At 36.3% G+C, this 12,833-nt stretch overlaps 1 protein-coding gene across 32 annotated transcripts in view; it reads right to left on the bottom strand.

The window, feature by feature from the left end:
• Nrxn1 (neurexin 1) overlaps positions 1–12,833 on the bottom strand; it is a 1,067,728-nt gene that overhangs the window by 527,589 nt on the left and 527,306 nt on the right. For 18 of the 32 annotated variants that reach the window (XM_037198232.1, XM_028893280.2, XM_028893331.2 and 15 more), the window contains 2 exons: positions 11,503–11,676; positions 5,789–5,908 (listed from right to left, as the gene is read on the bottom strand). In XM_037198232.1, the coding sequence (XP_037054127.1) occupies positions 5,789–5,908; positions 11,503–11,676 (294 nt within the window). Of the gene's footprint in view, positions 1–5,788; positions 5,909–6,837; positions 6,865–11,502; positions 11,677–12,833 lie in introns of all 32 variants that reach the window. The other 14 variants (XM_037198226.1, XM_037198233.1, XM_028893236.2 and 11 more) reach the window with 1 other exon arrangement.

The raw sequence follows: 12,833 nt of genomic DNA, 5'->3' as shown, positions 1-12,833 counted from the left end.
GTAGGATACAAGATTCTGAAAACACATCATTGTTGATCATTTGCTCAAAGGGCATTCAGTGTGCAATTATCAGGAAAATAAAATGCGTTTTAAAAGTAAAGATAAACCAAAAGCCTAAAATTTTAAACCATAGCAAGAAGACTATTGCAACATTGTATCCTAACTTAACTATGTGTCTAGGCATAATAAGATGACTGAGCGAACTGCCCTCACATAGAAAGAAAAGGTAGAAATGGTACCTCTGAAACTAGAGCCATGGTTACCTCCTAAGGACAATTAACAAGGTAACTGGCAAATCACCTCAGAGCAGCCTTGGTTGGCGACTCTGGTGGGATTTGATAGCATTAAACATGCAAGGCCACCCTATACTTACATAAAGTCTGCAATGAATGGTGTGAATGTTAACAGTCAACATAATCAATCAAGTCAGAAAATTCAGAGAATAATAATAGAAAAGCACATAGGTGAAGAAAACATCTCAAATGGGGCGTCTGTGGGCACACTGATACATATGTGTATAAGTAAAAGGCTGCTCAAATTTATAGAACACAGAGCGGCTGTATAGTTCAAGGAGTTAAACCCAGTTATTCATGCAGCAATATTTTAACCTATCCTTTTGGGATTTTTTGGTGTGCTTATTTTTTCTTATATAGATACAGCATTTTTTGACTTGGTCTGAACAGTATTATAATCTTTTATAGTTTAACTTGAGACAAGACTGACCCTATTTCCCCATAGTTATCTAGGGTATCAAAGGTGTTAGCAATATATATTGCTTTTGACTTGCTTTAAATAGCTTAAGAGCAACGCTTAGAAACATGGGATGAGTAGAGATTAATGAGACTCCCCACACTCACAATGAGTATCTGACTGTAGATAGAGCTAATTGTGAAATATTACTCAGCCCTAAATAACAGCAAATCTTCTCACAGCTAACTAACATTAGCATCCTAAGTGGGAGAGGCATATTGCTTAGGTCTAAGTTATTTCTGTATATGTTAGGATTCACTTCCATTAATTCAGATCTAGAGGCTTAGACATTAGATATTGGATTCTCTTTTCAAACAACCAAAAGAAATAAGAAACAAAGCTTATGGTATTTCTAAATGTCACAGTCAAAAGACCCAGTCAAATAATGGTTTCAGCCTTGTTTCAGCGAATATTTGTAATTCAAACACAAAGCATACACTGAATTCCTCTCCAAAAGGTTTTTCCCTCGGCAAAGTTTAGAATTTTGAAAATAGTCTTTTAATGTCCAAGCCCACACCCTCCTACAGCCATAACACCAAACAGCGCTGTGATGTATTACTCCCTTATGGGAAAAGACATGCTTGAAGCTGAACTGTAATCTGGCACACTACACTTCCATACTAATGTAATGTGACAATGTTATTATGTTTGCTATTTTCCGTGTGATCATAGCCATATTCATCTTCTTCAACCTGACATTAAATTAGCTAATATGGTTACATTCTAATCTGTACCACAGAGTGAAAGCAGAAACATGCACACTGGTGTCATGATGGTGAGCACACATGAACATGTAAATAGGCGGTATACAGATGTTCTAAAATGAAAGAAAACTCCTAACAGACTTAGAACATACTGAACACTTGGTAAATAGTTAAAGGGAAAGTTAACAGCTATCTGCTACCTAAAATTGTGTGAGGTAATGCAACACACCAGTTCCCTCAAACTTCAGACAAAGAAATGGTAATACCCAGTCCAGGACAACAGATACATTTCCATGGCATGAAACAGTTTAAACAGAGATCAAACATGAAACCACATTTGTTCAGGAAGACCAAGTGAGAGGGATGCATTTCAGGTGGGATGAGAACACCCAGCAGGTGAAAAATTCACTTTTGAAATGATGAGGAAGTAGGAAAACATAATGTGGAGGATGCCGTGAGTAAGTAAATTGGCAGTAACACACCGTATGGAGAGTGTTCTGCAATAGCTAAGTGTGTATATGAAGGCTACAGACAGAACAAGGAGTCGAATTAACTCCAGACTAATAAATCTAGAGTAGTGTTGGCCACTGTACACACACTAGAAATCTTTTTGCAAACTTCATATATTCACTTACCATTGCCTTAGTAAGCTCCTATTATTACCTGTTATCTACAACATGCTGTAAAAACCTCGGATATATGATCCAAAATACAGAAAAATTTAAAATACAAAATAATATTGTTCCTGGGAGAATAACATATACCCTTTTAGAGAGATAAGGCAAACATAAACTATATGGTAGAGAGTAATGGCCAATAAAACAGTACAGAATCCTATAGGAATTCAGAGGGTGAAGAAACTGCTTCCGGCTGGAAGAATCTACCAGGAGATGTTGGTGACATTTAAATTGGGAAGAATGAAAGTAGGAGAGGAACAGAATGGATCGGAAGAGGGAGGGATGGGAAATGAGCAACACTGAAAACATTGTATAATAAGCCAGAAAAAAACGATGGTTCAAGGACCTGGAATTTGATCCTGTAAAGAACAAGAGTGGGATGCATGACACCATACCCAGCCACAGCCTACAATTGTTTTGTTAATGAGTACATCTCCAGGATGGCAATTCTCCAAGGATGAAGGGGCTTATAAAAAAACAAAACACATATTTTTAAAAATAGCCTCTGGCATTACAAAGATGCCCGTGTTTTTGAAAGATTCCTTTCAATTCAATTAATTAGTATGATTTATTCAAGATTTTACTTGCAATTTATAAAGCATTCCCGTCATCCCACTGGTAATTATATCTCCAGGCTAATATAAATAAGAATGTCTAGTTACTCAAACCCACTCTATAAACCGTATCGATGTATGACACTTAGAAGTTCTGCTGGGGGAGGGGCTCTTCTTTCCGTGCACTCTGCTCTTTTTTATATCTTGAAATGCTTCTGTCTCTTTCCATTTTCTTGGGGGTTTTTGTTATGATTTGGGAGTTACAATCACAGAATTCATGGGTTAGTAACTGAGATAGGGATGAAATAGCATGAAGGGATGCCCTCAGAGGCCATAGGCTTCTTGTTTGCTTGTTTGTTTTTAATTTTAAAGTCAACCTCAATAAAGGAAAGTGTGTTTGTTTACCAAAATCCAAGATTACTACTATTTGTGCTTGTTACAGAAAAACAAAAACAAAAACAAAACAACAGTAAGATGAGGAGACAAGATATATGTGGAGAATATGTATCAAAATGTTTCAATTCTCATCTTTAACCTGAAAGCTTTTAAAGTAATACTTACTATTGTTTTATATAAATTATAACTGTCTTAAAATAAGATGCATCTTTAAATAGTAATCTTTATCTACAAATTCTCATCATAGGAAAACACTAATGTTCAAGCCATGAGGACACTTCTCATTTCCATTAAACCTAGTATGAGGTAATGATTTAATCAAAATTCATGCATGCTGAGAGCTCTCAAACATAATTTAGCACTGATTTGTGCAAGAGGCATATCAGGAGACATATTTATTGAATGACATTTACCCATTTACAAGAAAATAACAACTAGCCTTATCATTGCCATCCGTACAACTGTTACCCAAGAGCATCATTTAAATAGTTTTCTGCAAAAACTGATTTGAGGACAGCCTGATATGTAAGGTCAGATTTTGATGTTCCTTAGGAAAAGCCTAACAAACACACACAGAAAATTGCATTCTTCATATTTAACTGGTGTATGGGACACACGGTCTGACAAAACCAAATGACAACTGTCTTGTAAAAGATGGGGAATGGCTTAGCAGAGTTTGGCAGAGAATGTTCTCGAGCAAAATGAAAAATATTTTCATACCAAAACACCCTCTCGACTACCACACGTAGCCATGCATCTGCCAAGCTTGAATTCAGTACTAAAAATCTGCAATAACGAAATCATAACAAATTCTCAGTCTTCTGGTTGTCCTTGAAAAGAGGTTTATGTCATTTTTGAACAGGAGCAAATGCAAGCAGTTGTTGATCTACAGAGAAGCACATGTTGGTAATCAAGCATTTGTGAGAGGTCTTTAAAAATCTTTGTCTTTGCTTTTTGTACATGTAAGAGTGCACTGACTCTTTATATGAGGATATTTATATAACTCACAAGGGACTGTTTTATTAAGAGTAATTTGATGTGGGGATATAAGGTATATGTAAAGTGATGACGATTTGAATGTATTTTACTGCTTCAAGCTACTATATACTAGAGAAGATGATCCTATAAAAGCAGGGATTACATGTTTCTGCATTCATGGTGGCAGCACCTTTAAAAATAATTTTTCTTCTATTATTTGAAAATTTCAATATATTTTGCTCATATCCACCCCTCACTACTTCTGACCACCTGCCTCCAGGACCTCCAACCCATCTTTCTCTCAGCTCATGTCTTATTACTATTAACCATATTAGTCCAATTCATGCTGACAATATACACACAGGTGTGTGATTCTTTTTAAACACTGTTGTCTTTCTTACATTAATTTCTCTCACACCCATTGTCCTGTCTTAGACCACTCTTCTTCTCCTACTGAAACCCTATTCTTTTCAGCGAGTGTCCTTCCTACTTTCATGTGTAAACAGGGCTATCTACACAAGCATGGGAGGATGTCATTTTTTGGAGCATAGGTAACTTGTTCAAGGTTATACACTAAAGATATGTGACAACCCCTTCCCTTGGCTACCATTAATTTCCAATACTCTTTCTTATTTTGGGCCTGTGCTTCCTATAATCAATATTCTGGGCAGAAACCAAAGGCAGCTGGTGAACTGTACTATATTTGTAGTTTCCAACCATTCAGTCCCATGACTTATTTTAGTTTGATCTGACTTTTGATACAGTGATTCACATATCTGCTGACAGAGATTAAAGAATGAAAAAAAAAACCCAAACCTAATACTCTAAGCTCTCCTTAAATTAAAAATCAAATTTAGCCTCTTTGTACAGCCCAGATCTTCAACTATCACATCCTTTTCCCCATTCTCCTAGAACTCTGACATCCATGCTGTAGTATTTAAATACAACACAAAGCATGTAGTCTACTTGTCAAACATGAGGCTTCATTGTGAACACCCTGTATATATATTAGAAGATGGGTTTTTGTAATTTTGATGAAGTCCTATGAAGCAAGACCTTTCTGAAAGTTCAGAAACAAGACTTTTTCTGTTGGCCAACAAGTTCTGCCTCAAATTGTCACTGCTCTGATACCAACTCTGGGAGAGGACCATGATAGAATGTGAGGGCTATCTATCCTATCATGCTCACATTGTGAGATTCAAGGGGAGAATTCAAGTGTATAAAAGACAAGAAAGAAGTCTTGAAAAACTGATTAAATATAGTGTTTTTAAAGTGAACTGGGAAGACTGGACTTACTCAAGGAGAGGTAGAAAAATAGAGAAATGAAACTTCTAACCACACACAGAAACCAACGTCCTCAAGATATCACCTGACAAACTTTCAAACTACATAGTACAAAGCAATACAAGGATTCAAAAATTTGGGAAGAATTCAACATATAAGAAATTAACAATGTTCTTTCCAATAAGGTGGCTATAAATAACCAACAAGAGAAAATTACAATAGTTGAAAATCAACTAGCACCATTAAAGCACTAAGGTATTCACTGCCCTGAAAAAAAAATGTTATTTCAAAATGGGCTTTTATTCTTTTATAGAAAAAAACTGAGGGCCACATCTCTGACAATCCCATTGCCGATGATATAAGAACTTAGAATTCTAGACCTTGTGCAGCAAGCAGTAGCTGGAAACGGTGACAAGTATCTCTGTACAATTGGACAGGTACTTACGATCGTTGCAGAGCGGCCCACTGAAGGAAGTCATACTACAGTCACAGCTGAAACCATCCCACTGCTGCAAGCACACTCCTTGATTTGAACATGAGTCTTCTTGGCAGGTTGTGCTGGGCCCTGCAAAACATGCCAAAAGAAACTTGGGTTCTTTTTAAAAACTCAGAATGTTCTTTACATGAGCTAGATCACATAAAGTAGTTGCCAACACCTTAAATTACATGTCCAAGCTAGTTTTGAAAGTTCACACACCTGAACTAGTAACTGAGAAGTTTAACCTGAAGGCCTTCTTAAGCTTCAAGTACAAGACAAATACATCATAATTGTACCTAAGCCAACAAATAATAAAAGGAAGTTGGTAGCTTCTAAGATGGTCATGGTGGTAGCAGGTAATCTTATTCTATCATTAATGATTGTCTGTCACCGTTTGGACATTAGAGAATGAATCGATCTCCTTAACTTCATAACAATGAATTGAGATGCCATGACAAATGGGTATTATAAGATCATGAAACTGGGATAAAGATTGGCAAAATAATCAAGCAGACTTATGGAAAAGTGCCCTGTGAGATCCAGCCACTTCCACGCATACACTATGGCTAAGGTCATGATTATTTGGTGTTCTGGATAGGTATGTTGGCAAGTATCAGTTCACATGCTTTGACAATATCATGCAGTTAACATAAAATGAAAACAATGTAATGGCATGCCCCTGTTGAACACACAAGTAAAGGGAACACTATTCTGTTTCTAAAGAATTATAACTACAACACCAAATAACAAAGAACAGAAAAGTGTGATCGGAGCACTAAAGGCAGGGACTGTACAAACATAGTCAAGACTGAAAGCCCTATGCAAACTACTCTACAAAATGAGGTTTCTTGTACAACGTCTAAAACAACATCCAAAACAACATCCAAAGGGGGAAAATTAAATCTGAATCCAAATAACAGTTACTGAAAAATGTAAAAAAAAAAAAAAAGTTACTTTAGGTTTCCACTGTGTAGGATGGGGTTTCAGTCTTGTTTTATACACACAGAGCTATCTACCTTGCAAGTCAGCTTTCATCAATGCAACTTTGTCAGCAAAATAAAAAAAAGCAAAATATATTAAATGTTAGTAAGCAATATGGAAATGGGTCAAACAGAATGTTCAGATTCAAAAAAGCATGCTGCTGTAAAGGGAAAAAATGCTATGTGTAGCAAACAAATTAATACCAACAGCCATAAACCTTAAGAGAAGCCAAAAAATGAGAAAGCAGTATAAATTTTATGTTTACACTATATGTGTGTATATACATATAATGCTTAGTCTAGCCAATGACACAAGGAGGGAAAACTTAAAAGGCTCTTGTGATTCCTCCTCTGCTGTACAGATGTAGATGGATTCCTTAAATGACTTGCTTATTGGAACATGCAGTGTGATGTTTCATGTGTGGACTATGGCGCACATTGTAGATTATGGTCCCGATGGAGAAAATACCTCTTGGTGCGCTTCTCCTTCTCAGTTTAGGAAAACTTTCATTTACAACTATGACTTAAGACAGTAATGTATTATCTGCCCTTAGCTCTGCTTTGCTGAACCATTTGAAGAAGGTGAAGAAAGTCATAAAGATGGTAGAAACAACCTGTACTATAATTCTCCTCAGAGAACACTCTTTTATAAGATCCCAGGATGTCATACTCATTCTCACTCTTAAAAAGCTGGATGTTCTTGGTGTTGCCTATACCTTTATAACTGTCCTTAGTTCTAATAAACTTCCATGTGAATAATATTTACAGAAAACTCCAGGAAAAAGAATTTACAAAATGATAAAAGGGAACACAATGCACACGATCCATTGAAAATCTATAGACAATAACTTTGGGATCATTTCTGGCAGTAATAATTATGTTTTCTAAATAATGTGAAAATAGACTCTAAAGTTATTCAATGCTAGTGATGGCCATTGAGACCATTGTTTCAGTGAATAAATATTTTTTTAAATTAGAAGCCAAGGTCTTATAAAATAAAGTTTAACATGTACTGTACAAACATACTATGTGATAACTTTCTCAGTAAAGGCATTGTTCACAGGAAATTACTAAAGGAAGCCTAACTTACATGCATTTATACAAATGCAGGATCTATAGTTAAATCCCAATTATATAATAATAATTAGCAACATCAAATAATAATTAAGACACTAATAGCATTATAAGTAATACTAGAAATAATAATAATCCACCAGGAGAACTGAATAGATGTAATTTTTTTCAACTTCAGTATGAATTACTAATTTGTTCAGTATTTGTTGAGTTCCAAACATATTCAGTGGTCTACCAACTGATGGCCCATAGTGTCAGAGACTAAAAACAGTCTTGAAACAATCTTCATTGACTTTACTTCCACAGATGAGAATCAGGTATAGGGGAGTCCTGTGTTATGGAGAAGGTATTTTATCAAATAGTCATCTACTTCCTGACCAGCCCAACAGCAGAAAAAGTAGTATCAAGAACTGAGGATCATCAGTGCCCCCGCTCCGACACAAATGTCATGCAATTACTCAACGATGCTAAACTCTAAATGTACTAACACTGTAATCTTAGAAATGAATCTGACTAAACTGTAGAGAGCTGCCAGCTGTCTTTGAGAGCACTAAAACATGTTTATTTTTCTAAGTTCTCATTGTCGCCACAGTCTTTTTATTTTTCAGGCATAACTGTGACTGCATCCTTACGCCTGGGAAGCCACAGTTTTGGAAGTACTCACCTTCTAGAACAATGCTTAAGCACTGATAGAGATCTGCGTAAGTCAAAGTCTTGATTTATTTTCCCTCTAGTTATATAATATTTCTTATTACGTTAATTGTCACTGACTGAAATTGGGAACAAGCCAAACGACATTTGTGCTAAGTGAATTTTTTTTAAAGGATATGACTGAAAGGGGAAGAAAAATTAGAAGTCAAAGCACAATTTCTGTAGACCTAAGGGACAAGAGAGGACTGTTGGTTTAGAAGCCTGTCCTTCCAAGCGAAGGAAACTGTCATTTGAAACCTCTGTCTTCCACTTCCCTAATCTTACAAATGTTGTTTGACTTATCTGAGGCTCAGTTTACTTATCTGGGAAAAGGGCAGTCATGAGTGTTTATAGTGTTTTGAGGATTAAATAAGATGGTATATACAAACTCACAACCACTATTGCTTAATCAGTGACAGCCATTATAATCAGACCGCAACTCACTGCAGCCATTCACAAAGCAATTCAGGACAGAGTGCACAGGTCTACAGAAGGAGTATCAAAATGTCACTGATTTTGTTGAGAAGTCATCTGGAATTTAATGAGCATACTCTCATGGCTGATTATCAGTCTCAATTTCCTGTTGTATGCAGATAAATAACATCTAATGAGGAAATTTTCAACATGTGGGGCATGCAGAATAGGCATTACTTGGGAATTTGGTAAAATTCTAAGGACCTATGCCAGACCTTTTGAATCACAAGTCCTGATGTTAATGTCTGTTTATTTGGGTTTTAATAATTCTTCAAGTCAGCTCAATATAGGCTGATGCTTGAAAAATACCAGTCTAAATACAGGACTGAAGATAGATTTCTTCTCAAGCTGAGAAGTGTTTATATACGAATCAACTGTTGTCCATTGAAATAAGCTAGATATTAAATGTAACAAGTGATTACTGTGGGAAGATCAAGAACCTTTTATGGGCCAGGAACTTGAAGTTTGGCCAGTCTTGTTAGGTAAGAATGATGGAAAACCTTGACAAGCTATTATTTGGAGATGTCAAAGACACACCATTTCTATTAACACAGAAGTTAAGTGATTCGAATCTGAGATGGAGTTAAATTCCATGAGACAACTGTCTTTGAAGAGATAATACATTGGGTATGTATAATTTAATTGCTAGCCCTAAAGTCATGAGAATCTCATCAATTACACCCGTGACAAGTTTATCTGAGCTAATCATTATAATAAGTCAGGATAGAAATGGTCAAATTAAAAGTAGAAATGAAATCATTGGGGGAATGATGTCAGAAAAACTGCGATGTGGTGACAGTCCCAGAGTAGAGAAAGCCATGAGAAGGGATGGCAATTGTTAAGGCTGAAGTATTTAAAACTTCTCATATGCATGGGCAGAGTTATTCCATAAGCTACCACAGTGAATGCAAATATTCAGAAGCTCATTTAAGGCCAATGAAGAGAAACCTATAATTAAGTATCCTCGACAAATTGCCTGTTAGACTAGGTTGGAAAACAAGAGCAAGTGTTACTGCTGCAAACATTTGGTTTGCAATCTTGCTCCCATGAGCTTCCGTCCACCCTTCACTAACAGGATGTGTGGGGAGGGGGCCCTGTGTACGCATTTCTTCTTCCTGTCTGGTGGTTACCGAGCTGCCAAAGTCTCTTTTAGAAAGTCCTTGCCATCCAACCTGTAACAAGGCTTACTTTTCAAAAGTGGTATCTAAAACTGTCGTACCTTTCCCTTAAAATATAAATAAATGACATAGTTTCACTTGTTAGACCATTTCTAAGGAACACAATTATATCTCATATTTTTATTTCATCTATTACAGGAAACATATTTGCTTAATAATTGTGTTTACTAAATATGGAGTATGAGAAACCACATAACAAGTGTTATGTCAAAATTTAAAATAAATAAGTCAATAATTAAATATGGTGATAACATTAAAGTGAATTCAAAAAAGTCTTCCATTAGTATTCTTAATCTCTTTTATTATTTCAATAGTTTGAATTTAAGTTAGCTTTTCAAAGAAATGGATGTTTTGGAAATGGAAAAAATGTGATTTCAAAATTAAAAGTAGTGCAGATTTAGGTAATTGCTAAATATAATGACTTTATTCTGGCTGAGAAGAAGTGATTCATAATCTCCTAAAGCAGAGGAATCATGCCTGCATCTTCCTTTTCTCTCATATAAAATTTCTTATGAATCTAAATTTTCAAAATAGACCAAACTGTGTTGAACCTTAAGGAGAAACTGTAGCAGTAACACACCCAGAGCCCCACGGTTCATGATAATGTGACTGAATTACATTTATGTAGGTAGAATTGGCTCAAAAACTCTGAGGTGTTGAAGTAAGAAATGACCCCAAATGAAAGCAGCAGTCAAAAAATATTTCTGTAGCTCTTGATCTGACAGAATGCATGAAAGAATGGAAGAGAACTGAGTACATTTCCAAAGCATTGTACATTAGCCCTGGATAAAATAAAAAAAATTATTTTTGACAAAACAGAGAATATATTGCTTGCTACCAGATACACACAGATCAAATCGTGGTTTGAGAATGAGTATCTGAGCCCTTCTCTCATTTTTTATCCAAATGAATGCAACGTTTGAAATGGGTTAAATATATTATAAATTTTTTTCTATTTTAAGTGGCTAACTGATGCTATAATGCAAACATTACAGAACTCATTAACATGCCAGTTAGCCTAACTGTAGTCCGCTAAGAAGAAAATGACAAGGTCCATAGTTATAGCTCCTATTACGTGTTGGGCCTTAGCACATTCTTGTGAATAATTCAGAAAATTTAAGATTCATGGAATAAAATATTTAAAACATGAATAAGAATTTCTAAGTGCTAAGTGAAAATGCTACCAGTTAGCAGACTATTTGCTGGCTAGTGAGTTTTTTTTCCTAATTGAATTTATATGTTGGTTGTATCAGAATTGTGTTATGTAATAACAGAGATGTGGTACCTTCACATCCTCTCTCAATTTGCCCGTTGCAGAAAAGAGCATCCGAGATGAGATCTGGAAGCCGGCCATTTAAGTCCACAGAAGCCAGGCAGCCTTGAAAGCCTTCCTTGGCGTGGACGAGTTTTGGCAAGGATTTGTACGTTTCTTTGGCCACTCCTCCAATGTACAAGTCACCTATGGAAAGATCAATGGAACTGTCACAAAAGGATCAGAATCAATATTGAACACAGTATGATGAGAAGATAAAAGAGATGATGTTTCTTTTATATTAAATCGGTGAAGTTATTGTATGACCTGCTGTGTTCTTAAAGCACAAAATAATGTGACATTTGAGTAATATATTAGCACCTGAGATTTTTCTAGATGTTACTATCAAAAGCACTCTAAGGATTCACTAAGGCCCACTAAATGAAAAGAGCATAACGGAGAGAATAAGCATACACTTATAGAAATCCAACCTAATTACTTAGTAACTCTGTATTCTAGGGCAGTTTCTCAAATTACTAGCAAGCCCTTTTTCTCAAATGAGAACAATAAAACATCTTCTTGTGTTAACTTTGAGAAACAAAAGACGTGACATGTAGGGAACCCCTGCCAGAGTGGAAGTATGTAACAGACAAAAGGGGAGGAGGCATTCTTGTCAAGTAAACCTCATCTCAGGGCTCTGAGTCTTTTAGTGAACCAGAAGCTGTGGGACTCTACTGATTAAAGTCACAGTCTACACTATCTTTTTGTTTGCTTGCTTTTTGCTTTCTTATTTTTTAAAGTTAAAATGTAATTACATAATTTTTCCCCTTACCAATTCCTCTCTCCAACCTCTTTTATGTATCCCCCTGCTTCCTCTGGACATCATGGCCTCTTTTTCTTTAGTTGTTACTGTTGTGTGCTCATACACACACACACACACACACGCACACGCACACGCACACGCACACGCACACGCACCCCTAAATATATAAAGACAACTTGCTCATTCACTCAGTTTTAGTTGTTACATATATGATTTCAGGGCTGAACAGTAAATACTCATCCTTGGGGCAGACCATTTCTCCTGCTCTTGGTTTAAAAATGGTAAGCGGTGCTGGTTACCTCACGGAAAGGTCATGGCCATGACAAAACCCAGTATCAGTATCAGAGCTTTATTAGGAGGTGAGGGGGGAGACAAGAGAACCAGGTCTGGGGAAGGAGCAGGTGCAAAGAGAGAGAGAATGATGAGAATAGAACAGAGAGAGAGGGTAGGGTCTGAGTCACGGCTCTTTAAGGTGCAGGTGAGCTTATGGAGCTACACTACACATGCGCAGATCGCGTGACCACCCAGGGCATTCATAATC

The sequence above is a fragment of the Peromyscus leucopus genome, chromosome 22 (genome assembly GCF_004664715.2).
Source record: "Peromyscus leucopus breed LL Stock chromosome 22, UCI_PerLeu_2.1, whole genome shotgun sequence".
Lineage (NCBI taxonomy): Eukaryota > Metazoa > Chordata > Mammalia > Rodentia > Cricetidae > Peromyscus > Peromyscus leucopus.
This window is presented reverse-complemented; position numbering and strand designations above follow the sequence as displayed.